The 26,224-nt window shown below is 32.9% G+C and overlaps 3 protein-coding genes and 1 long non-coding RNA gene across 4 annotated transcripts; 3 read left to right on the forward strand and 1 right to left on the reverse strand.

Annotated features, from left to right (window-relative positions):
- The first annotated feature begins 2,447 nt into the window (after positions 1 to 2,447).
- On the forward strand, positions 2,448 to 3,362 carry LOC143545553 (uncharacterized). Its single transcript, XM_077037424.1, has 2 exons — positions 2,448 to 3,072; positions 3,211 to 3,362. The coding sequence occupies exons 1-2, from the start codon at positions 2,724 to 2,726 to the stop codon at positions 3,225 to 3,227; spliced, it is 366 nt and encodes a 121-aa protein (XP_076893539.1). The 5' UTR covers positions 2,448 to 2,723; the 3' UTR covers positions 3,228 to 3,362.
- A 1,240-nt stretch (positions 3,363 to 4,602) lies between these two features.
- Positions 4,603 to 22,402, reverse strand: LOC143545571 (sodium/hydrogen exchanger 8-like). The gene is made up of 23 exons (XM_077037437.1): positions 22,039 to 22,402; positions 20,569 to 20,619; positions 20,383 to 20,474; positions 20,102 to 20,179; positions 19,349 to 19,506; positions 19,161 to 19,262; positions 18,974 to 19,091; positions 18,778 to 18,830; positions 18,248 to 18,313; positions 17,411 to 17,455; positions 13,973 to 14,028; positions 13,715 to 13,899; positions 12,988 to 13,035; positions 12,751 to 12,858; positions 12,427 to 12,655; positions 11,168 to 11,470; positions 10,211 to 10,308; positions 9,372 to 9,503; positions 9,082 to 9,300; positions 7,979 to 8,185; positions 7,625 to 7,889; positions 6,155 to 6,441; positions 4,603 to 5,074 (listed from the first exon to the last, which is right to left on the reverse strand). Exons 1-23 carry the CDS (start codon positions 22,196 to 22,198, stop codon positions 4,778 to 4,780), a joined length of 3,357 nt encoding a protein of 1,118 aa, XP_076893552.1. The 5' UTR covers positions 22,199 to 22,402; the 3' UTR covers positions 4,603 to 4,777.
- On the forward strand, positions 14,626 to 17,148 carry LOC143545554 (uncharacterized). The gene is made up of 3 exons (XR_013137449.1): positions 14,626 to 16,291; positions 16,739 to 16,805; positions 16,938 to 17,148. It is a non-coding gene; the product is annotated as an uncharacterized LOC143545554 (long non-coding RNA).
- Positions 22,403 to 23,121: 719 nt separating the features above from the next.
- LOC143545529 (uncharacterized) lies at positions 23,122 to 23,625 on the forward strand. The gene is made up of 2 exons (XM_077037408.1): positions 23,122 to 23,470; positions 23,609 to 23,625. Exons 1-2 carry the CDS (start codon positions 23,122 to 23,124, stop codon positions 23,623 to 23,625), a joined length of 366 nt encoding a protein of 121 aa, XP_076893523.1.
- Positions 23,626 to 26,224: the final 2,599 nt, after the last annotated feature.

The raw sequence follows: 26,224 nt of genomic DNA on the forward strand, positions 1-26,224 counted from the left end.
CACGCAATAAATGGTTGACACATAGTATCCGTTAGGTATATAGACCAACTTATTAAACATCGCCTCAGAGTTTTTTCCCAAAAGAGTGTTGGTGGAAAAAGTATTTACAAAAATAGTGTTAGTTGAGAAATATTTACTAAACTAGTGTTTTACTTAAATGCTAGCTTGTCACTCCTAATCTCATTAAATTACTTCAATAGATTAAATAGTTATTGACTTAATAATATTAAGTACCATACTAAAAATATATTTTATTTATTTATTTATTTACAATACAAAATATATATCAAATTATGATTTATAAAATAACTTTTATCTTATCTTCATATTAAAGATAATCTTGACTGAAAGAATATTTACATTCATAAATCAGTATTATTTATTCCATTTTCATATACTTCTTTACATGCACTTGTAATTAAAAAACTAAATAAAAGTCTAAAACGAGTTATAAGTTATTAAATAAATAAAAACTATGAATTAAACCATTATTACGTTCTAGTTTTACTTGTGTGATGGTTATTAAAGAATTTTTTTATCCAATTACCATGTACAATAAAAGTTTAGATTTAAGTTTATTATATTTTAATTTTTTTTGCGTAACTGCATCTTCGACAGATATTCAAACTACAACAATGGATGACACAAGTGACAATTTAGATATCAAATTTGAAAGCCTGATAATTAGAAGGGAACACCTTATTAGAAGTATGTATTTCTAACACGATATAAATTTTATATGATTTTTTCAGGTTTGTTTAAGTATTAGCCGATTGTTAGTTTAAAATCAAGCTCATACACGTGGGTTTATATTTATAACCTGACGGGGACCCATTTAACCAGTTAAGTTTATGTTAAAAAAAGGATTTTTTTTTCCTAGTTAAGCCCAAAAGAAGAATTCGAATCGTATATTGTAGTTTAAACATAATTACTTAGACTTATTTATATAGAATTTAGGTTCAATCTAAAAAATACTAATAAATTTAAGAAACTGAAAAAGTTATAATGATTTAGTAATCTGTTAGCATATTTAAGAATTTTATTTTAGTTGTTAAAATTATATGGGTAAAAACATCGAACTGTATGAAATAATAAACCACTTAAATAAATAAAATTTCTTTTTTTTAAATATAAAGAAAGAACAGCGACAAAAAAAATTTTAATTGTATTATATATAATAATCTTTTTTTAATATATATAAATTACTAGAAATGGTTTGATCACCATTAAATAAAAGAAACTAAAATGGCTGGAAATTTATATGGTAATTAATATGATCAAGTCAATAACTATTTAATCTATTGTTTTTACCATATAAATAAAAGTCAATAACTAAAATGGCTGGAAATTTATATGGTAATTAATTTATATGGTTTAATTCATAGTTTTTATTTATTTAATAACTTATAACTCGTTTTAGACTTTTATTTAGTTTTTTAATTACAAGTGCATGTAAAGAAGTATATGAAAATGGAATAAATAATACTGATTTATGAATATAAATATTCTTTCAGTCAAGATTATCTTTAATATGAAGATAAGATAAGAGTTATTTTATAAATCACAATTTGATATATATTTTGTATTGTAAATAAATAAATAAATAAAATATATTTTTAGTATGGTACTTAATATTATTAAGTCAATAACTATTTAATCTATTGAAGTAATTTAATGAGATTAGGAGTGACAAGCTAGCATTTAAGTAAAACACTAGTTTAGTAAATATTTCTCAACTAACACTATTTTGGTAAATACTTTTTCCACCAACACTCTTTTGGGAAAAAACTCCATCGCCTCACATATTATTATGTCACGAAGGAACTTCATGATGAAAAACATGAAATGCTTCGAAGTCTCAAAGACATCTCTTGAAAAGTATTTAACTTTATGTTAAACAAGAACAAACTATTAAAGTTAAACAAAATATTAGTTATATTATAAACTATAGGGGTCTATATTTATTAGTTTAAAGTATGTTTAGGTTAAAAAGTGTCATTGTAAATAGGTTAGGGTCAGTATTGTAAATAGATTAAAACAGTTTCTAATGAAACGTTGCGTCGATTGGTAGGGTTTATATACCCACACCATCGATAACTTTGTTGTGTTAGACAAAATCATCTATTCCATATATTATTCTGTTTGCATATCAATTCTTGTTCTTATTCATATCAATTTGGATATTCAATTGAATTGTTTGATCACCAATATTCCAACACAAACATTCAATCCACTCTCAACTAATCACTATATTTCTCAGTAAGTAGTACTCTCCTCTTAACGAAAACCCCCCGCCACTACATGTATCGAGACTAATGAGCGTGAATTTTTTTTGGATAAACTCGACTTTTGGAAACGAAGTATATAAGTACCCTGCATAATGGTGGTTCAAATATAAATTTTAAGATACATAACCGTAATATTCTTTTGCACATATTACATATGATAAATTAACTTCACCAGAATATTAAGAGCATTTTATTGCGTCACCTAAACGTTATACACCACCAACATGACAAAAAATCATGACATTTGCTAAAATAATAACATAAAATGTAACACAACCACATACACCTTCCACGTATTAATCCCACACCTACCCCACTAACATCCTCCTTTCACACCTCTTTTCATTCTCTTATTTAAGTGCACCAATAACCTTTGTTTTATATATTCAACCAAAAAACAACAATTCTATAACTAATCCAACAACATACACTCCAATGGCATTCAAGACATCTTTTCTCTTTGCACATTTGATGATTGTTTACTTGTTGGCTACAAGAACCTTGATCACAAATGTTAATGCCGCTGGCGAATGTGGTAAAACGCCCATTCGCTCAGCCGCCCTTAGCTTGAGCCCCTGTTTGGGTGCTGGCGGGAATGCTAAAGCTAAGGTACCGCCCATGTGTTGTACCAAAGTTAACGCGTTAATCACTACCGCACCTAAGTGTCTATGCGCGGTATTGCTTTCACCGTTGGCTATTAAGGCAGGAATAAAGCCTGCGATCGCAATAACAATCCCTAAGCGATGCAACATCAAAAAGAGGCCAGTTGGAAAGAAGTGTGGGAGTAAGTTGTTCATTTTAAAAAAAGTACAATAAAATTTCGGAACGCAAAGATATCGAACTATTTATTATGAAAGTTTAACCGAGTTTATAATGTTCGACTTGCATTATTCATAACTTATTGTAATCTCGTTGCATGCAGGATACATTGTGCCGTGAATATGATACCTTGGAGGAAAACTATAGAGCTATGGATGTTAAGATGGCATACTACGAATAAGTTATATGAATAATAGTTTTTATATACTTATATGTACTTTTCATAGCATATATATATATATATATACATGTGCTTTCTGATATACTGGAGTGCCCTTGTGGAATTTGAATAAAATGTTTCATGTTTTGTTTTAATTCTTCATCTTTTTTTAAGAAATTTTAGTCAAGTGAAGAACGATAATATTTAGTGTCTTTTGATATATTCTTTTCTGGCATGATTCAGTCACCCATGCATGTCTAACTAATTAAAGTTGTTCCCACGTAAGAACGATCTATGCTATCTTGATGTGCACTTTTTGAGAAAAGTCAACTCGAAGTTCGTTATGATTTTTTTTGTTAGTTGCCCCCCCCCCCCAATTAAAAGACTGAAATACCATTAACTTAATGTAGAAATTTAACGGAGTTAGTAAAATAGATTTAGAAATGTTAAAACACTGAAATGGTAACTTTGTATCAGAAACCTCAAGGATTTAGCTGCCAAAAAAATAAAAAAATTTTGTACTAAAGTTATTTAATTAATCAAATCTTATGAACGAAAATGACACTTGCTTGCCTTTTATTGATCTTCAGCATCAACAATACAAATATGTTATAGTGGGAATACATGCACCCCCCACATATAATTTGTTATGATATATATATATATATATAAGACAAGTCCTACTTATTTGTTAGTATTTTGATTCGTAGGCATTAGTTTTATAATCTTTACCTGTAAAATTTCAGTCGAAATTAGCAACATTTTTTCGAGTGACCATCTTTTCATCATTTACCATTTGTTGATCTTGTAATTCATTGCTTAATATTTACCAACACACACCTACCAATCGAACCTTAACTAGTCATATAGTTGAATGAAGCATCAGCTTAAAGCATTGATACCAAAATCTTTCTAATCCACTTCAAACGCCACGAGTGGATCCTTGGGACGTGTTGTGACAAACTGACAATAGGTTGTCGGTCGTTGGCAAGGGTTAGGGCAGGATAGGGATTGAGGCGACTAGATTTGACATTTACACACTAAACAATTTTTTTAACAGGCACCCACGTCAGGAAGAGAAAATCATAAAATTAGCTTTCTTCTGGCCTCTTACATGATCAAAACTTTAACTAATTTTTCTATGTTGGTTATTATTAGTACTCCACCGGTGTCAAATCTAAAAATGTACTAAGAATATATTTTCAAGTCAACTAGACTCTAGTACCAACCAGGCACATCTTACCCGATGGCGCATTGTCATTCTTTTAAAAGTTTCGTGAATCACTTGTTTGATACATAAATAACACATAAAACAAGTGCCGGATACTATATAACATAAATAAGTGTTCTATATGTGGGTCCCCCTCTAATTCTAGCTACTTGTTGCATGGGTATAGTAGAATACACGGGACCATATATATTACAATGCTTCACTTTTAACCACACTGCAAATCACTTTATTGCACAACAAACAAACAGTGGAAAGAAACCCCAACATGTGATCGTCCGGTTATGGAGCTCGGGCAAAAGAGAGCGTACTAGGTGAGTCGATTCTAACAATATGTTCATCCTCACCACCAGACTCATCACTTGAGTAATCCATTTCATGACTATCATTTGTGTCATCTGGACCTATAAGAGATTCACTTCCCACGTTCACTTTTTTTCTAACGCTAGTGGATCCTTCCGATCTCACAGAAATCAGGCCCCGCCTCTCGGTTGGTGGTACCCATGGATAAGACTTACTATGTGATGACTTTGTAGACGGCTTCGCTTCATCGAGTGGACTATGCCGTTCTTTGGATATCTAATCATTTATAAAAGGATTAGTTTCATACTTACCATTACAAACTTGAAAATTTCCTCATATACCCAACTTTGTTAAATTTTTACTTAATGGTCATTCTACTCATTTCCATTATATTTGTTTAAACCATGTTCTTTTAGTTTAATTTTTATCTACATCAACGATAAGCAAGATGGGCATATATCAAAATTTTAAGTTTCAGAAAGAACGTGGTAAAAAGAAGAAAATTTAAGCTAAAAATAGGTAAATAAAAAAATTTAAGTTTAAGATGGGCATATATGAAAGTTTAAAGTTTCAGAAAAATAAGGATAAGATAGTCATTTATTAAATGTTTTTAATGATTAGGGTATATTTGATATTTTAACTACTTTGTTAGGGTATATATGATATTTTTAGTTTTACATTGGTATATATGATATTTTCCAAGTCTATACTGGTATATATGAAAGGGGAGATGATGTAGTTTCAGTCCCGTTCTCAATTATAAAAACCGTGCCCTGTAATCGTCAGGTACCAGTCACTCATTACTCATCGGGTTTGCAGATATCCGGTACACTGTTATGGTCTTTTGTACTTAAAGTTTACCCGTTACCCAGAATCTTAAACTCGTTTCAAAAACTAATTAACGTGACATAAACTTCAGTTACAAGAATTTTATAATTTTAACAAGAACGAGTTACATGAATGGTCGATGTGGTTTACATGCATTATGCATATACATACAAACTACACTTAAATTATAAAAGAGGTGGGTCTCAAGATGAATTTTTGTTAACCTAGGAGATTTTTGTTATTTTTAGAAAAACTAACTGGAAAATTAACCTCGTCCAAAGAGCCAGGGCTAATTTTTAAATATCAATGGATTAAAGGTGCGTTTTTTTTTCCGAAAATAATGTATCGAATCCGTTAAATAGGTAAACCATAGGGACCATCCGTGTAATTCCTTCTTTTAATAACTCCAATTTCTAAACCATTTCAGCATTGTACTAATTATATTCCTTTTAAGATTATATAATATACGGGTAAACGGGTTCAGGTAATCGAGCGGGTAATTTTAAAGATGAAGAATATTGAACTTACCATACTACCATACATGCTTAGTTGCATTGCTCGTGCAGAAAAGTTGTTACCGTGGTGATCAAGTGCACTAGAATGTTTCCTCGATTTAAAAGAACCCTGAGGCCAACTCATTAGACCACTATGTTCTCTGGTCGGGGAAGGGTTATCCCCGGGCCCACCATGTGATATTAACGAAGATGTCCTCCTTTGAAGGCTTCCGCTTCCTTCAAATCCACTAATCTCATACATAATCACTCGTGTCCTCGTTTCAGCTATGTACGAGGATGCATGGTGACAAAAGCTTCCGCCTTGTTATAAAAAAAGCAATAATCACATTATGCTTTGTTTTTATGTTGTTACAAACAAAAGTTAGGGGTCTCAGCGGGAGCAGACTCTCTATATTCTGAGATAGAGGAAAGATTTGCCCCCTAGGATTTTAAACAAATCATATGTCAATAAACTGTACAAGAGCCTTTTGGCAAAAAGTAGGGGTGTGCATTGGCTGGTTTTGGGCTAAAACCAAAATTTCGGTTTTCGAGTTTTTTGAAAACCGTTCAGTTTCTTTTTTTTCGGTTTTGTCATTTCAGCTTGATTTTTTTTTTCGGTTTGGTCGTCTGGGCTTTAAATTTTTTAACCGAATTTTTTTTTGGCCAATTGATGCATTTAGGCCTAAATGTTTTTGTAATGTAATAATTAATGATTATTATACACTTGAGCTAAAATATTTGGTTATACTCTTTATTATATTTCTAAAAATTATTTAAAATTTATATAAATAATAAAAATTATATAAATTCGGTTCTAAAAAAGGTTTTTATTACATGCAAAACCAAAACCAGACTAAAAGTAATATATAACCAAACCATCGGTTTTTCAGTTTGGTTTATTCGGTTGCATGCACACCCCTAGCAGAAAGTTCGTTTATTTAATTAATGAACAGAAACGAACAACTTTGTTCATTTAGTTAAACAAACAGAAATGTATGTTCGTGAGCGTTCGCTCATTTTAATTTGTTTATGTTTGTTCATTTACATATTTTTACAAAAATTTTAGGTCCATTACATTTTAGTCTAGTTTTACAAAATTAATAAATTAGCACGTCACAATTTAGTCTGGATTAATTAATTTTTAGGCCGTTGATTGATGCGCACCTGTACGTTAAATTGGTTATTGTTCAGTTACGTTTGGTCAACTATGTTCGTTCGGTTACGTTCGTGAACCACGTTTATACTGTTAATGCACAAACATAAACGAACACGAACGTGTTTGATTAAGTTCGTGAACCACGTTTGTCCTGTTCGGTCATCTATGTTCAATTATTTCCGTTAATTTACATTCGTGAACCGTTTGCTTATATTGAACACGAACATGTTCATTTTCTTAACTAAAAGAGAACCCATTCATTCAATTGTTCTTGTTTGTTCAGTTTGTTTTAACTGGGTACATATTGTTTTTTATTGTTTAAAACAAAAAAGGTGATTATATATGTACCTGTGGTTACTTCCGACACACGGAAACTGCGATCACTGTAAGAAGGGAATAATGCAGCGGGTGCAGTGATAAGTTCTAAAGTACCCTGAGTTTTTATAAATCCTTCTAATAATAAACCAATCATATTTGGCGGCAACTCGAAACTCTCTCCGCTTATATACGTGCTCATAGTTGACCTTTCTGTCACAAGCGTCCGTAAGTCATGCATCGTCATTTTCTCAAAGATTTGTGGGACCAACAGTTTTGAGAGTATGATTGAGCTTTCCTTTTAAAACAATATTGAAATAGTATCATATACACATATCAAATATATAGGTATAGTAATCATATTTAAAAAGTGTGCTTTTAACTTACTTGCCACAAAAAGTCATCAACTGCATCATTGGTTCCTAGCACCGAGAGTATCTTTTCGGCTTCGATGAAGAAACCGAGAACCACGGAATCAGTAATGATGTCACATATGTAACGTTTTCCCGTTAGTACCTCGTATAAGCCTAGAGTGCTTCCATGTGCAAATGTTGGATGCAATGAGTACCTTTTCTTAATTTTCTTGCTATCCCACTGCGGAAAGAATAGATAATCTGTTAAACCTGAACCCTGCAACTAGGACTCATATGAGCCGGGCCTAGTCCGGGTTGGCCCACACTAGGCTCTTTTATCTTAACGGTCTGAAATGTTGAACTCATGCTAGCTCGTTTACTTTTATACTTTTTTTATATATAATCGATATTTTTTTTCTCTTTTGCACATGAAAATATATGTTTATAATGATGGCTCGTTTGTTTGTATATTTTTGTTAAAAATCATATATATTTTTTTATCTTTTGCACATTAAATACACAATGCAGAAGTTACAAACTAGAAAACTCATGAATTATATATATAAAATTTTGGGGTGTAATTTAAATATATATTAAATTGGGTATTTAATTTAAAATGAGCCAACTAGATTTAACAAATTTCATCCGGATTTAAGTTACAAACACACACACACACATACATACATATATTAGGGTGTGATCCAGAACAAATAAAATTAAGCGTGCGAAGTGTAAGAATTACTAGAGTAATTATTACTCTAGTGTTAGCATAAATACTCTAGTGCTTCACACTTTTGCAGGTTAAAAGCTGTTTATATATAGGGGAAGGTCAACGTACAAATGAAATTAACGTGCTAAACGTGAGAATCAAGTAGAGTAATTATATATACAAGTAGAGTAATCATGTAATTACTCTATGATAATTACACTACGATGTAATTACATAATTACAGTATTACTCTACTTGATTCTCACGTTTAGCACGTTAATTTCATTTGTATTTGATCCAAACCCTATATATATATATATATATATATAAGCAAGCCACGAGCTGAGCCGACCTTGGTTCGGCTCGCATACTAAAGAGCCGATTTCGAGGGAGCTTTCTGAACTGTTAAACTTAACACAATAAAGTACCTTGACCACACCATTAGAAATTAACCAAACACCATTTGCTTTGGATTCTTCCCGATAAAGAGTCACAGCGCGTAGTTTCATTGTCTCCTTGGTGGACCCCGCAATTTTCTCACGCACAGCAGATGGAAGAGCCCCCAATAACGGATTGGCACTTATCAGATCATGTGCTTTAGGAATCTTAACTAAAGGAGGATTTCTTAAAAGTTTCTTCAAGTCAGTCTGCATTAAATTTAAAATCAATATTATTTATCACCAAAGGGTAAACTATAAGATATATATGTGACAAATACCTGAACAGCATCATGAAGATGAACCAATTCCTTCTCTTCTAATAATCCAGATTTCTCAAGACCTTGAACATATTCAATTAGATGATTGAGCACCGAATAAGTCACTTGCCTTGTTTTCAAAACACGCAAAACCTATACAAAACCAGTCATTATAATATACAAATTTAACTGCTCTTGCAAATAGCAAGTCATTTCATAGATAAATGCTGGATTGGATGTACCATGTACTAATGCTGTAAATGAGACGAGCTGAGCCAAGGTCAGCGAGGGCTCAACACGTTTACACCGAGTAGAGCTGGTTCGGCTCATTCATCTTAACGAGCAGAAATATTGAGCTCAATCTTGGCCCGTTCGGCTCGATAACATCGAGCCGCCTCGTTTATTTTTTAAATTTTAAACTTGTTATATTTTACACATATTAATATATATATAAAGTAAACATAATATTTGTAACATACACCATAATGCAGATTTTATAAACTATAGAATTCATAATTTATATATATTATAATATAGCGTGGGCTTTACTAGTAAACAAACAAAATGGCAATTTTCATTATCTTTATTTGTTTCATTAAAAAATGACATAAGGCTTTTAAGTCACACGCAAGTGCACGCGGACACACACATATCTATATATATAAATTTGGACACTAAATTTAATGATCCAGCCACATGGTGAGCCAACCTTGGCTCAGGTTCGGCTTGTTTACAAACTGAGCCGGCTCGGGCTCATCTCATTTACAAATTGATCCAAAATTATAATGGTACTTGTAGAAGCTTAATACATTAATGATGAAATATAAATATAACCAACCTAAACAAATTTTTTAACTAACCTGTGGAAAAGTAGTGCGAACGTCTTCCAGGAACTTTTTTGCTTCCTCTCCTTCTGTCTCACTCTCATTAATAATTGCCAAAGCAATTTCACTATCCCCTATGTACTTGTGAAGTTTAATATTTATGATGATGATGATGCAAATACATATAATTAATCCAAACATGTTTTTTCTCATTAAATTATATGCATTATAATTTATTTATTTCTTCTTAAACATCTAGGCCTGTAAAACGAACCAAATGTTCAGCGAACCATTTGTGAACCGTTCGGCTGGAATTTCGTTTATGTAATAAATAAACAAGCATGAACAAAATTTTTGTCCATTTAGTTAGACGAACGAACATGAACACGTCTCGCTCGTGATTCATTTATTTTCATCCGTTACGTTCATTTGTTTACCTTCATTTATGTATGTTAGTTTATGTTTGTTTACTTTTGTTCCTTTATATATACATTTAAATTGTTAGGTCCATTGGACCATTACACTTTAGTCTAGTTTGATTAAATTAAAATATCACGCTTACAATTTAGTCTAGTTTTATTAATTTTTTTAGGCCCAACAGATTGATATTCACGTTTACTTTATTGGTGTTTGCTCAGTTATGTTCGTTTATCTACACTCAGCTATATCCGTTCGTTTATGTTCGTCACGTTCGTTTATACTATTAACAAACGAACATAAATAAACATGAACACGTTCAGTTTCTTAACGAACAGGCACGAACAAGATGACCACGTTAGTTTAACTCTTCGTGTTCAATCGTCTGTTCCGTTAAAGTTAAACAAACTAATACGAACATGCCATGCTCGTATACGTTCAATTGATTTACAGAACTATAAACATCTATAGAAACACTAATTTCTTTACAAATATACTGTATTTAAATGAAAGCCGATCTTTGTACATAGATATATGATATGCATTATAACATATATGATGAAAAGTGAATGTTACCTATAAAGTCATGTAATTGTTGTCGCGCGATCCTATGTGCACGAAGAAATGCAGCCGATATGTAACACGCAGATTCCAACCGTTCAACTGTAAAGTAGGTTACAAGCTTGCGTGGAAACTTGGTTGCTTGCAGAAACTTATAATAATTAGGGAAATGTACATTAGCTTTCAACCCGTTCCAATCGCATAACGGCCATGATGACACGAAATCGAGTGCTTCATCCACCGATTGCATCAGAATGTTTGCTGTGAACTGAGTAATCCTACCTTCTTCTAACATCACCCAATAAGCAGCTTGCACACCTAATAGCATCATAGAACATAATCCAGTATTCAAAATGGGAGCATAGAGAAATTACCGCAACTAGTTCCTTTGGTTTGACCAAATTGCAAGTTTGGTCCCCAGATCTTTATAAATTGCAAACTTGGTTCAAACATCTATGAGAGGGTTGCCGTTTACTCCCCACCGTTAATCCCAGGTAGATTTTAACAAAAATGTTCGTTGAATGTGATGGTCAGCGCCAAATCGAAGGTATTGTTTATAAAATCGAAGGTGATGAATTCGACTCGGGAGTTCTGAAGTTTGAAAGACAATTTAATTAAAGTTTTAAATTTGAAAAGACACAAATGAATGGAACATAAAATCACTTTTCCGTTAAAAACATGAATTAAAAAAGTGTACCTCCTTAGGCGCTACGCGCACTAAGTAATTAAGGGCCTCATTGCTTTTGCCTACCTAAGGCACACATTGTCCAAAAAGCGCACTTGAGGTGCGCAAGGCGCACTGAAAAACAGCCTGAGACGCAGGTGAGGGGCATACCTTTAGTGCACCGGGTGTTTTTATGCATCTTAATGTTGTACAACTGGCTTTTTAGGTTGCACATGTATGTTATTTATATATCAAATCATTTATAAAGCATACTTATAGCTAAATTGTGAATAGGAGATGTTAAAAACGTATGAGATATATAACAACAAATTATATAAAAAATTTTGCACCTAACGTATGAATATCGGTGCGCTTTGCACTTTGGTTTTAGACCTTGTCTCTTTCGTGCGCTTCTGTTTTTCAAAACCAAGCGTTAAAAGCTATAACTAGGATTAACGCTGGAGATTAATAGTGCAACCCTCTGACAAATGTTAGGACTAACTGACTAAGTTCACAATTTTAAAAATTTGGGGACCAAGCTTGAAAAACGATATAAAACCAAATGGACCATTGTGCAATTTTCTCTACATTAAAACATAAAATGGCATACCATTTAAGAAACGTATGCGTATATCAGAAAGATGCATGTGCTCCACATTATTATCCTCAGAACCGGTATGAGGGTGGATACGCTCGCCTTCTGAATCTTGTAAGCTTGTGATGTATTTCTTGACAGTCGGCCAATCAGCAGGTCCCAATTCTTCATCATCTGCAAGATCACCAAATGCTTCTAGTGCTTTGCTCATCATTTCATATTTGGTGTACTCGAGTATGCGCGTCTAACACAAAGGTTAAAAGTTCACTTAACCACAGAAACCCTAATTGTGATGTTGAAATAAAAGAACACTAATTTATATATGGTTTATAAATGTACCTTAGCTGCTGATAGCTTATCCATTTGTAGCATCCGCAGAACGAACTGAGTAGTTGATCCGTTTATAATAAGTGTTAGAAACACAGTTCCGCCCGTGAAGAACACAAACTGCACCAGTGAAGAAACAATGAGATAAATCATACTATTTATTATTTTGTTACAGTGCATATAATTTATTTGAGAAGGTAAAATGTAGCACAAATGATATTACAATGTCAAGAAGCTAAAGAAGAGTACCAGGGTTCCTGTTTCGCGAGTAATGTATGATGATGTGTCACTTGATTGCTGAAAGAATATTAATGGAATTAGTTAGTAAAAATAAGAGACATGGCACTTCAGGGTAGGACTGTTCAAAGAGCTTGTGCCTCGCTTGAAGCTTGTGGCTTGTGGCTCGCTTGAAGCTCCCTCGAAAAGAGCTCACTCAAAGTCAGCTTGTTTGTAAACACGCTGAGCCGAGCTGACTCGGTTTGTAAACGAGCCAAGCCCGAGCCAAGGTAAGCTCGGCTCATTGGGTTGCTTGTTAGGCCCGTTTATCAGGCCTGTTTGCTCGTTTAACTTAATGCCCAAATTTTAATGTATAAAAATTATAACCTCAAAATTTTAATGCCAAGTTTTTATACACACACGCACACATGTATATATATAAATTTTGTAGTTTATTAACTATGGATTATGTGTATGTTTAAAAGATTTTTTTATATTTTTATGTGTGTCAATTTGTGTAAATATATACAACTCAGTATTTGTTTTTTTTTAAATAAACGAGTTGGCTCGAAAAGCCAGGAGCCAGCTCGAGCTTTTTACAAGCCAGGCGCGGGCCCAGCATTTCAGCTAGTTAAGAATTAAGATAAACAAGCTGTCAGCCGAAGAAAGCCGAAACCCAACCTAGATCGGCTCGGCTCGTTTACAGACCTATTCAGGGCTCATATCATAATTTCTTCTATATGCATGAAGAATAACTTGCCTTAACTGACAGAGAAAGAGACAACGCCACAGCACCTCTCAAACCAGACCACACAAGCACAATAGCTTCTTTCCAATCCAAACCATAACCAAAATAACGCAGTAACGGATATAATGATCCAACCACTATGGCCCGTGAGAGTTGTAGAAATACGTATAGGAGGATGAGATACCCCCACACATTTTCTGTAAAAGACATAAAATATGGTACTCCGTATAAGATAAAATAGAAAAAATGACATGAGAGAAGAGAGCTTACCCTCGTGTTTAAGAATACTATCACCTCCGAGTATACCTTCAGCTATCACTACTCCACTGCAAAAATATATAGATTTAATAAATTAAAATGAACATTAGTTTTAGAGTGAAATATAGTATCAATTGAAACCAAACCCACTAACCCCCATCCAAATAACTCTTTTAGTTTATTAGTTTTAGTTTGAATTTTTTTAGTCCACCAGTTTCACTTTTGTATTAAAGTCCAACCCACTAACCACCCATCCAAAATTTCTGTTAACTTTTTATTAAAGATCCAAAACACCCTTGGAATATTTGGGACTCGTTTAAAAATAAAATATATTCAATTATTCATACCATACGTACAGTCTAAGTCAAAATAAAAAAAATATATATTTTTTATTGTTTCTACTTTTTTATACAGAATTTGTACACTCTGCCTAATAGATTGTACCTATAGTATTATTAATATACTTTAAATTATATAATATATTGTTTCCCTAAGTGTAACCAACTTAGCCATTAAAGTCTTCAAGATTAAATCTCAGCCATTTAAACTCCTAAAAATCCTTCAAGAAGCAGCAGTTTACAGAAGTTACACTCTGTCTCACATACGCTCCTGCAGTTACCATATTTATCGGTTAAAATCTTGGCCTAAAGTCTTTTATATCTATAACCTTCAACCTCAACCCCAAATCACCATCAAAATCTCTATACTTCCTCTATTAATCTGCTTTGGTAGGTTTCATCTATCTAATATGAAATGATAAAAAGGACAGAGTTGAGAAGAGGATCGAAGAATCGCCCTTGAAGTTCAGCCTGTTCGGGCGTCAAATGAGTGCAGGCTGAAGGTGGAGTATAGCCCGCGAACTGCTCCGACATGGTCGGCCTTGCACTCCGTCATCACCGGTGACTCCGTCAACGGTTAGGCAGTTCGGGATAAACTGATTTGCTTCTTTTTTTGCTAGACTTAAGTTTCTCTGCCAGATTAAGCTTCGCTTTGTTCTGTTTGTTCAATTTTATCACGTTTGTTAAAAAGGAATTCTAACTGAACTTGACATGGCTACTGATATTATGTAACAATCTACAGGGAGTGCAATATTCAATCACGCACACAACGTGTTTGACAAAATGTCTATGAGTTTTCGCCTCCTATTTAAGATTTAATCGGTCACCGCTGCTGCAACCACATAAGTCGTCAATCAAGTGTAGTACGAGTACAACATATAGAAGAGGTTGTAGCAGTTCACACCTCTCATAAAACTTTGCAGATTCAAGAGACCATGATGGAAGACTTATGTTGATTCATTTTTAACATTTTTCTTTTAATATCGATGCAGGGAATGAACTCCTGGATGAAGCAATCAATATATTTGGTCTAATAAAAATCTACCCAAGGTAATTTCAAATAGAGTTTCGTGTTCATTTCTCTATGCCTTATTCTTATTGTTAATTGTTATTATTATTAATTTTTAAAATTTGTGCCATCTGTAATTCATTCTTGAGTGAGATGATTCCAGCATTTGGATCTTTTAGTTTGCTCTATTGAATTAGGCTTATAACTATACCATGTCTTTTGCCATTCATTCATATTGATTTCTTTTAACAAGGTTTTTTTATTCTTCAAGATTTAGTTTCATTGTTTTATATTCTTTTTATACTGTTGTTGCACTTATTCATGCTGCATAATTATTTTGGTGTATTTGCTCCTTCTATAGAAGACACAACTCTTTCAAGATTTTGCTTCATTATTGTGAAACTCCTTACTCTGTTACAGCCTTACAGGTATGCCCCATGTTATGCACACTTCAAGCCCACTTTATGTCATTATGTAACATTTTCAAACTAAAACTGTTATACATGCTGAAAATCTATAACTATGCAACTGCTAAATAGTTGCACAAACTTTTTTGGATTTTTTTAGGTTACTATTTAGTGATTACTTGGTTTGATTCATTAATTCTCAATTTTTTTATTTATGAAAGGGTCAAAATTACTATTACAATAACGGTTTAATTATGTATAGTTTCGATCATTGACAAAAATAGCCCGGTAACGGGTCAAAAATATTTTTTTATTGACATTGTACTAAAAAATGACACAGCCGGCTAACCCGTAGTAATTTTTATTTATTAATTGTTTTTATTGTTTCTTCCTTCTACTTTACCACAATTATATAATATAACTTATATGTGTCTTACTAACACAGTTTTTGATTTTATCCTTTTCGTTGTAGAGGTAAATTATCAAATTTATCATGGTTGGGGGAATTATGAGATAATCAGCTTACATAATCCATTTAAGTTTCTAACGCAACATCACCTGGCTTCAACTCACATTCGTCAGTTTTCCAACTATTAGTTTGATTAATTGTACTTCTGCATTCTCAATATCTGTCATTATGCAGCCATTTGACAAGTAATCGTTTATTTGGTCCCATTTAGCATGTTTTGACCCGTACTACTGGTCAACGTTTTATCTATTAACTGTTCGGTTTTGTCACCTACAATTTACTGTTTCACCTGGTAAAGTCAAACTATACATTTTCATTTTATTTTTTGACCGACTTTGATCAGTTAATTGTGTAAATGTGCGCTCACGGTAGTTGAGAGTTTTTAAAGAAAGTGCCAAATTTGAACCAAGTTTTTCTAGAAAGTTAACTGTATTCTACATGGATATTGGGAAAGCTTTGGTGCAAAAGCATGCGATAGTCCCATGGTATTGTTGAAGTCAATCAATAGTTTAGTAATTACTTTATGTTTCATTATATGTTTTTGAACATTTGCAGGATAATGAAGCGGAGTCAAATATGGCAATTATCTGAACGCTTCACGTAGCAAAAAAAAATCATTATGGTGGGCTATCGATCCTTTATTTATGTCTCTTTTCTCTTTGCATCTTTTATTTGATGCAAAAATCAACAATTTCGTTTTTTTATTATTTACTAATTAACACCACCTAAGTGTTTTTATATATGAAAATTTCAGGTTTTCTTAGAAGAATATCCTGATGAGACTATGGGTGTGTGATAGGTCAACATAGAAATGTTGGATGCTGCTGATACACAAGGTTATTCAAGAAATTGAGAAACTGGCGAATTGGGCTTAAAGGCGCTAGATAGCATTAGTGTTTCCGTTTAGAATTTATAGGAAATTAGTTTTGACATTAAAACTACCCGTCCACCGGACGGGTATAAAACTAGTTTAAGTGGGTCCCAAAGATTTATAAATTTGACAAAGTAAAACAAATAATCTACGGGTATTTTGTTCATTTAATAAAAAGTTAACAAAATATTTAAATGAGTTTAGCGAGAGCTGGACTTTTAACAGATACAAAAATGAAACTGTTGGACTACAAATGTCAAATTTAAACTAATGGACTAAAAAGGGGCATCCAGATCAAACCACATGGACTAAAATCGTATTTAACTGTTAGTTTTATTATAGGAACACATACATACCTCAAGATGAAGATGAGTGTATTAGCAATATATGCCACCATTTCCCTGCAGTTTAATGTGAGAAAGAGCTAAAATAGTATTAAAAAGAAATGGTATTTTAATGCATGTTGTACTAAGAGGGGTTAAACATATTGTGTTTTTTATTTCCTTTCTTTTGCATATTAATACTTTAAAATTACAATTTGACAACAAAATACGAATGTGTATAAAACAATTACATTTTTGTTATAAAACCTTATGTCAATTTCTGCTTTTTAAGTTTTAAATTCTGCCATAAATTATTACCCAACCAATTTCACTTATGGCATAAAAACTTATAAAAAGAAAATAAGTTTCATTTGTTCGCATATTAATACTTAAAATTACAATATTAGAACAAAAATACAAATGTATATAAAACAATTACCAACTTAATTATAGAAACTATTGTCAATTTCTGTTTTTAAGTTTTAAACCAGACATAAAGTACCCAACCAATTTAATTTATCACTATATAAAATTTTAATAAACAAATAAATGGTTTAAACCGGTCAACCCGTGAACCCGCCAGGTTAACATGTACACAACCCGAACCCGCAATTTTCATCTCAAGTTCATACTGTGTTTTCGTGTTGCGTCAGAAATTCACACTACTACAAGGAATGAGTATCCTTTTACACTTCAACTGTAAAGATAATAAGAGACTGAATGCAAGATATCGCTAAACTTCATTTGACTTAATAACTTGAAACCCTTTGAATCAAATCAAAGAGCTCTAAAATCAACAATGCCGTGTTGTCCTTTTGAGTTCATTATCATCATTATAGCAAATAACAAGAGAAGAAAGTAAAAAGATACCAGAAATGATGCAAGCTTTGTTGCCCTTCACCTTTAAAAGCCGTTCTAGCAACCGCAGCATAAAACCTGCTCAAATGTTTTGCCTAATCAGATTACTATATATTCAGTTATTGCTTACACTAATTATATTTTTAATCGCTTAAGGTAAGCGTTGCCCAAAGGTAAATGTTACACTCTTCATACACATCCCCAATAGCTCTTGGGATTAAAATCAGGTATTGGTGATTAATATTTTATGGCGCGTATAACTATTATGTTGGGTTTCTGGTAATAACCAGTTACTTATATATGAAACACATTATAGTACCGCCTGCAGTTATAATCCGCAATATTATATTGAATTTCATCACTTATCATCTTGGACTACGTAATTATTTATTAAACAAAGTTTAGTAGCTCGTTTTGGATTGTAAGTATATATTGGGCCTTAGTTGGGCCTTTAACGGGCCTAGTCATCTGTTAAGCATTGGGCCAATCCTGTTGGACCCGAATCCGTTGATCCATTATGTTATGAATTAATTTGAACTTACATTCCCAATGTCATCACTGTTAATACTCCAGAAATATCAGCACCTTCTTGTGCCTATCACAAGAAAAACAAAAATTAGCTTATACAAGTTACAAAATGCATATAAAGAACAAAAAGCACTTCTCCCACTACATGCATTCTTAATACATTCTATTAGACTAAATGTCTACACAGTTGTAATTATTTAATTAACATACCACGAAGTAAGCAAGATAGCTCACAGCAAGAGTCAATGTAATTTCTATAACCGTATCATTGAAAATACACCCGAGCCACAAATAAGAAGCCAGACCAAATGCAATACCCATTCCTACACTGGACAAGAAATTTATATTATGAAACCAACAATAGCCACCATATACAAATGGAAAGTAAAACACTTACGCGCCAAGAGATACTTGTGATAAAAACTTGATAATGGTACCCCAACTAAACGTTGATCCCGTTACCATTCGGAAAAAAAGTGTATACACAACAATTGCAGTCCTATTATACAGAACCAAAACTTAATTATCATGTGAATATATAAAATAATAGTATATTTGGATAAGAAGTTCAAAGAAAACTGATACCCGTCATTCATCAATGATTCTCCTTCAATAATGGTACTGAGTTTTTTGCTTGCACCAAGCTCTTTTAACAAAGCAACAACCGCAACGGGATCAGTTGCACTTAAAAGTCCTCCAAGAAGCAATGATGTTTTCCAACTCCAGTCATATGGAAAAAGTAGCTGTGGTTAAGTGTTTTAGATATTATTAGAAAACAGATCGCAATAGGGCTGTGCATGAAACCGAAATAACCGAACCCAGTAAAAGAATTGACGGTTTGGTTTTATGTTTTTTAAAATCCGACAAATCCCGGTTCGGTTTGCTTTGGTTTTGCAATCAACCAAAAACCAAACCAAAATAACCAAACCCAATAAAAAAACTGAGTCGTTTTTATGTTTTCTAAAAATCTGATTTTTTTTATTCGTTTTGCTTCCAGCTTTGCTATCAACCAAAAACCGAACCGAAATAATCGAACCCATATAAAACCGATGGTTTGGTTTTATGTTGTTTTTCAAAAAAACTGATTTTTCGGTTCGGTTTCGGATTTGTTAGATATGATAAATGGCGTAGCCCAAAAATTTAGGTCCGAATGTGTAATAATCAATTAAATACTGATTTAAAAAAAGTTTAGGTCCAAATTCATTATTTTGGGATACTTTTTTTGACCCAAAATTTTCAAGCCCAAGTGGTAAAACTGAAAATAATGAACCTAACCCATTGTGAAAACTGGACGCTGAAAAAACCGCAAAAACCCAAAAAAGACAACTTTAAGCAAACCTTTAACGCCGCGCCAAGAATGAATGTGGATATTAAAACCCCAGGCCCAGCAAGAATAATCATTTGTGCCATACATTTCTGCAAAGAGATGAAAGTGAATTCATTTATTATTTTCCTTATGAGCATAAAAAAAATTAATATTAAGTAACAATACATATTTTCAGTCATTCACATGCCTTTTGCAAATAGCTGTTTCCACAACTTAAATTTGCAAGGAAAAAATGCATTGAAATCAAAATATCAAATTCTATATGGTAACAAAATGAAGTCTAGAAATCAACCTTTATTTGGTGCACCTCCATCGAAAATGAACTTTCAAAAAGAAGAGCAGGAAGAAAAACAGCTAATAGAAGATCAGGATCAATATTTGCCCCTACACATGAAAATAATAAGTAAATCATAAGAAAAACAGAAAAAAATGTGCATAACTTCTAGTTTGTTTTAAAAAAAGTAGTTATTCAACTTACAAATCCGAATTCCATCACCAACCTTTCCTAATCGATGATCTGTTCCGTATTCTGCAGAAAATAATAGAAAACTATTTTGTTGGAGTAAGGCCCTTAAATAAAACAGGCACGTGTGTGTTTGTCAAATATATTAACACTCAATGACAGTTCCACAACTAGAAAAATTATAAAAGCATGCTTATTCTTTGCTAGAATTCAAATTTTCATTCCTCTATTAAATGCCAAAGCAGCATGATTAATTTATCTTGAGTTGTAAACTCACATTGACTCAAAAACCTTTTCTTCGTTAAATGATTTCTGATTATTTCAAATTGGTATATGCTCGGCCAGTGATGTGTACAAGGCTAACCCCAACTATGTTAAAGAGATGCCCGTCTAGTTTGCAAGGAACATATTAGAAGATTATTATTTAAGGTACAATAGACTCATTTTTTAAGGAATAAGAGATTTTTGTTGATACAAGCATATTATGCTTTTACAATACGTAAATTCCACACAAAAATCAGTTTCTTAAACACTGTGTAACTATGTTGCTGGGTAGCAGAAACTTAAAAACTGTGTACTTTAAACAAAATTGAAAGTTCATAGGATTAACAATTTAACAATTGAAACAATATGAATTAAAAATAGCCTACTGATGACTGGAGCATTTTGAGCCACCAAAAAGCTGAAAGAATATGGCATTTCATCCTGCTAAGTGCTTTGAAAAAATCAACCACCTAAGTAATACCAATTACAATGTTTCTTTTTGTAAGCTTGCAACAATTTTCCATTCAGGTATTGATAACAACATTTCCTTTGGAATAATCTTTAAGCAAAAGTTACCTACTTCGACACTTACATTAACGCACTTGTCGTCCATTATTAACACTGTATATTTCTATACTTAACATAAAATAATTTCATTTGTATTGTTTATATATTAAAAAAAAAAGAGGAGAATTTTTGTATTCTCTCTCTCTCTCTCTCTCTCTCTCTCTCTCTCTCTCCATTAGTAGTTTGGAGCCTTACGAGTATTCAACTCCTTGTAGAAAGTGGTCTCCTTTAACTATAGAGACAACTTGACCCTTGGCTCAACTTAAAGTACTAGTATTAATACTACCATCACTAAGTACTACATCTAGATCCACTTCATTTAAATCTGGTACTAGATCACAAATATTAGGGAACTGTTTTAAGTATATATTCTTTACATTCAATGTAGTCAAACCAGATTCCGAGCACATTCCGGTCAGATTCCGACCAGATTCTACAAATTATTCCAGCCTGAACTGCTAAAAGTAAACTGAAAATCCAGCTAAACTAGCCCTAAAACATGTAGAAAACCCTAAAAAGCTATAGAAACGGTCAACGAAATTCTAATTCAGCTTAAAAAGCTTCCAAAAAGCCAATTATCATATCCTAATAATAATAATTCAACTGGACCACACAAACAAGCATAATAATAATAATAATACAGAGTAGACGTACCTAATGATCCCAAGCCGATACCGAGAACGAGCAGAGCAACAGTGTACGGAACTCTGGTTCCTCTAAGCACGTGCCTGGACGCAATCCCTAACACCAGCGATATCCCAACGAACAACACCGCGTCCGTCGGATTCGAACTTGACTCCGATTCGCCGTCCATTGTCGAAGAAAAATGCAGAGCAGACACGCAATCAGAGTGAAATAAGTATAAGGACCGCAAATCTAGAGATTCAGGAGAATTGGGAATAAATATATCAAGCAATTTGACGGATCAGATTGAAAGATGAGAATCCAGTCATCGATTGGCTTCACTAGAATAATAATAATAATAAGTTCAGTGTGATTACATACACAAATCAGTAATGATGATATTAATTATTGTATTTATCATTATAATAAGATGAATAGTCATAATCCATTGTTTATAATAGTCACGTACGTATTAAATAAATTCATGATGATGATAATGATTTATTAATTATGGGCTTTGATCAAATACAAATGAAATTAACGTGCTAAACGTGAGAATCAAGTAGAGTAATTATGTAATTACTCTATGATAATTACTTTACTTGTATATATAATTACTCTACTTGATTCTCACGTTAATTTCATTTGTACGTTAACCTTCCCCTTATTATTATTATTATTATTATTAGGAAAATTGGTTTTTATTGGTCCCAACAATTTTTTTGGATAAACTCGACTTTTGGAAACGAAGTATATAAGTACCCTGCATAATGGTGGTTCAAATATAAATTTTAAGATACATAACCGTAATATTCTTTTGCACATATTACATATGATAAATTAACTTCACCAGAATATTAAGAGCATTTTATTGCGTCACCTAAACGTTATACACCACCAACATGACAAAAAATCATGACATTTGCTAAAATAATAACATAAAATGTAACACAACCACATACACCTTCCACGTATTAATCCCACACCTACCCCACTAACATCCTCCTTTCACACCTCTTTTCATTCTCTTATTTAAGTGCACCAATAACCTTTGTTTTATATATTCAACCAAAAAACAACAATTCTATAATTAATCCAACAACATACACTCCAATGGCATTCAAGACATCTTTTCTCTTTGCACATTTGATGATTGTTTACTTGTTGGCTACAAGAACCTTGATCACAAATGTTAATGCCGCTGGCGAATGTGGTAAAACGCCCATTCGCTCAGCCGCCCTTAGCTTGAGCCCCTGTTTGGGTGCTGGCGGGAATGCTAAAGCTAAGGTACCGCCCATGTGTTGTACCAAAGTTAACGCGTTAATCACTACCGCACCTAAGTGTCTATGCGCGGTATTGCTTTCACCGTTGGCTATTAAGGCAGGAATAAAGCCTGCGATCGCAATAACAATCCCTAAGCGATGCAACATCAAAAAGAGGCCAGTTGGAAAGAAGTGTGGGAGTACGTTGTTCATTTTAAAAAAAATACAATAAAATTTCGGAACGCAAAGATATCGAACTATTTATTATGAAAGTTTAACCGAGTTTATAATGTTCGACTTGCATTATTCATAACTTATTGTAATCTCGTTGCATGCAGGATACATTGTGCCGTGAATATGATACCTTGGAGGAAAACTATAGAGCTATGGATGTTAAGATGGCATACTACGAATAAGTTATATGAATAATAGTTTTTATATACTTATATGTACTTTTCATAGCATATATATATATATGTGTGCTTTCTGATGTACTGGAGTGCCCTTGTGGAATTTGAATAAAATGTTTCATGTTTTGTTTTAATTCTTCATCTTTTTTTAAGAAATTTTAGTCAAGTGAAGAACGATAATATTTAGTGTCTTTTGATATATTCTTTTCTGGCATGATTCAGTCACCCATGCATGTCTAACTAATTAAAGTTGTTCCCACGTAAGAACGATCTATGCTATCTTGATGTCCACTTTTTGAGAAAAGTCAACTCGAAGTTCGTTATGATTTTTTTTGTTAGTTGCCCCCTCCCCCCCAATTAAAAGACTGAAATACCATTAACTTAATGTAGAAATTTAACGGAGTTAGTAAAATAGATTTATAATAGTCACGTACGTATTAAATAAATTCATGATGATGATAATGATTTATTAATTATGGGCTTGGATCAAATACAAATGAAAATAACGTGCTAAACGTGGGAATCAAGTAGAGTAATTATGTAATTACTCTATGATAATTACTTTACTTGTATATATAATTACTCTACTTGATTCTCACGTTAATTTCATTTGTACGTTAACCTTCCCCTTATTATTATTATTATTATTATTATTATTATTATTATTATTATTAGGAAAATTGGTTTTTATTGGTCCCAACAATTTTATTTTTGTCGGCGATGGTCCCAACTATCATTTTGGCTGGCAACGGTCCCAACTTTCACATACGTTGAATCCACCAGTCCGCGACTAACGGAGTACTAACTCCGTTAGGTAAAATCTGATGTGTCATCCTAGTTGTCAAAATCAGATGACATGGGCATCCTACGTGGACCGGCTGTGTATTATAACTAACATTTTATACTTAAACATTATACAAACATAAATTCCCAAATTATACAACCCTAAATCCCCAAATTCTCTCTAACTCAAGAACCCTAATTCCCTCTTCAGTTGATTGATGGAAATGTGGTTCGGTTAAAGCTGTAAGGAGCTTGTGGTTCGATTAAAGCTGCAAGGAGCTTGTGGTTCATGTCCAAGTGCTGTAACCACCATGAAACTGGGAATTGAACGACATTTGATGGAAAAAGTTCCTGAAATTGTTGTCGTTGAACCAATACCAGATGAAGAAACTGGCCTTGAACTGAATGAAGAAAACATAGAGAAGGTATAATACACACTGAACATCTAATTTTCGATAATTGAAGTCATGATAATAAGTTTTTAATGCACATGTATGCAAGCATGCAGCGTTTTCTTTACCATTTGTTTAAATATTTTAGGTTCTTGAAGAAATAAGACCATATCTTGTTGGGGCAGCAGGTGGAACACTAGAATTTGTGTCGATAGAAGAGCCAATTGTGAAAGAATTTGGGGATTTAGGGTTGTATAATTTGAGAATTTATGTTTGTATAATGTTTAAGTATAAAACTTTAGTTATAATACACAGCCGGTCCACGTAGGATGCCCATGTCATCTGATTTTGACAACTAGGACGACACATCAGATTTTACCTAACGGAGTTAGTATTCCGTTAGTCGCGGACTGGTGGATTCAACGTATGTGAAAATTGGGACCATTTCCAGCTAAAATGATAGTTGGGACTAGCGCCGACAAAAATAAAATAGTTGAGACTAATAAAAATCAATTTTCCTTATTATTATTATTATTATTATTATTATTATTATTATATCATGCCAAATCAGGATCTGTACGACATACAGGATTGAAAATATATACATATTTTTTTTAAAACGACGACTTTAACACTTTAAGTGTTAGGTCATTACCTAGAGAGAGTCCAATTGTCTCACTTTGGTTAAACAATTTTTTTAATCGGGTTCACGCTAGCTTCAGAGTTTAGATTGAGGGTTTCCCCGGAAAACCATACCGCCGGTTGCCACTTGACAGTCACTGTGTCCCCACAAATAGCATAACTCTCTAGTGTAACACACGGTGGAAGAAAACACGAGTGGGCTCGGGATTCAAACCGACAACCTCGCAAGGCCTAGTTCAAATTCCTCATTGTCAATATTCACCTAAAGTGCTACAAGTGAAAATCGAACTTTGGGTTTCCATTGTAGAACTCAAGTCTCCTACCACGATACCACAATCGAGTATAATTGAATATATATATTAAATTAACTAGATCACTTTATATGTTATGCCTTGTGGTGTTGGCGTAAAACCATAAAAAAAGGTAATATTAGAAGTTGAAGTGTTTTACACCCGTGTTTTGCGGTGGGACTATTAAACATAACGAATGTAGACGTATAAAAATGTTCAACAACAAACGCCCGTTGTGACGTGTTAACATGTAAAATTAGACTGAAACATAAATCTTAGAAAGTAATAACTAAGTCGATTTATAACCGTAATTTTTGAACGTTAGAAAATAGACATTGTTATGATGAGAGTGAGATTTAGGGGAATCAGATTCCGTAATTGAATATTATTTCGATCAAATAGGACCGTTGAAATTGAAGACCATATTGAACCCAAAA

The sequence above is a fragment of the Bidens hawaiensis genome, unplaced genomic scaffold (assembly GCF_021521415.1).
Source record: "Bidens hawaiensis isolate Kalapana, Puna unplaced genomic scaffold, B.hawaiensis_p1.1 tig00013980_1, whole genome shotgun sequence".
In the NCBI taxonomy this organism is placed as follows: domain Eukaryota; kingdom Viridiplantae; phylum Streptophyta; class Magnoliopsida; order Asterales; family Asteraceae; genus Bidens; species Bidens hawaiensis.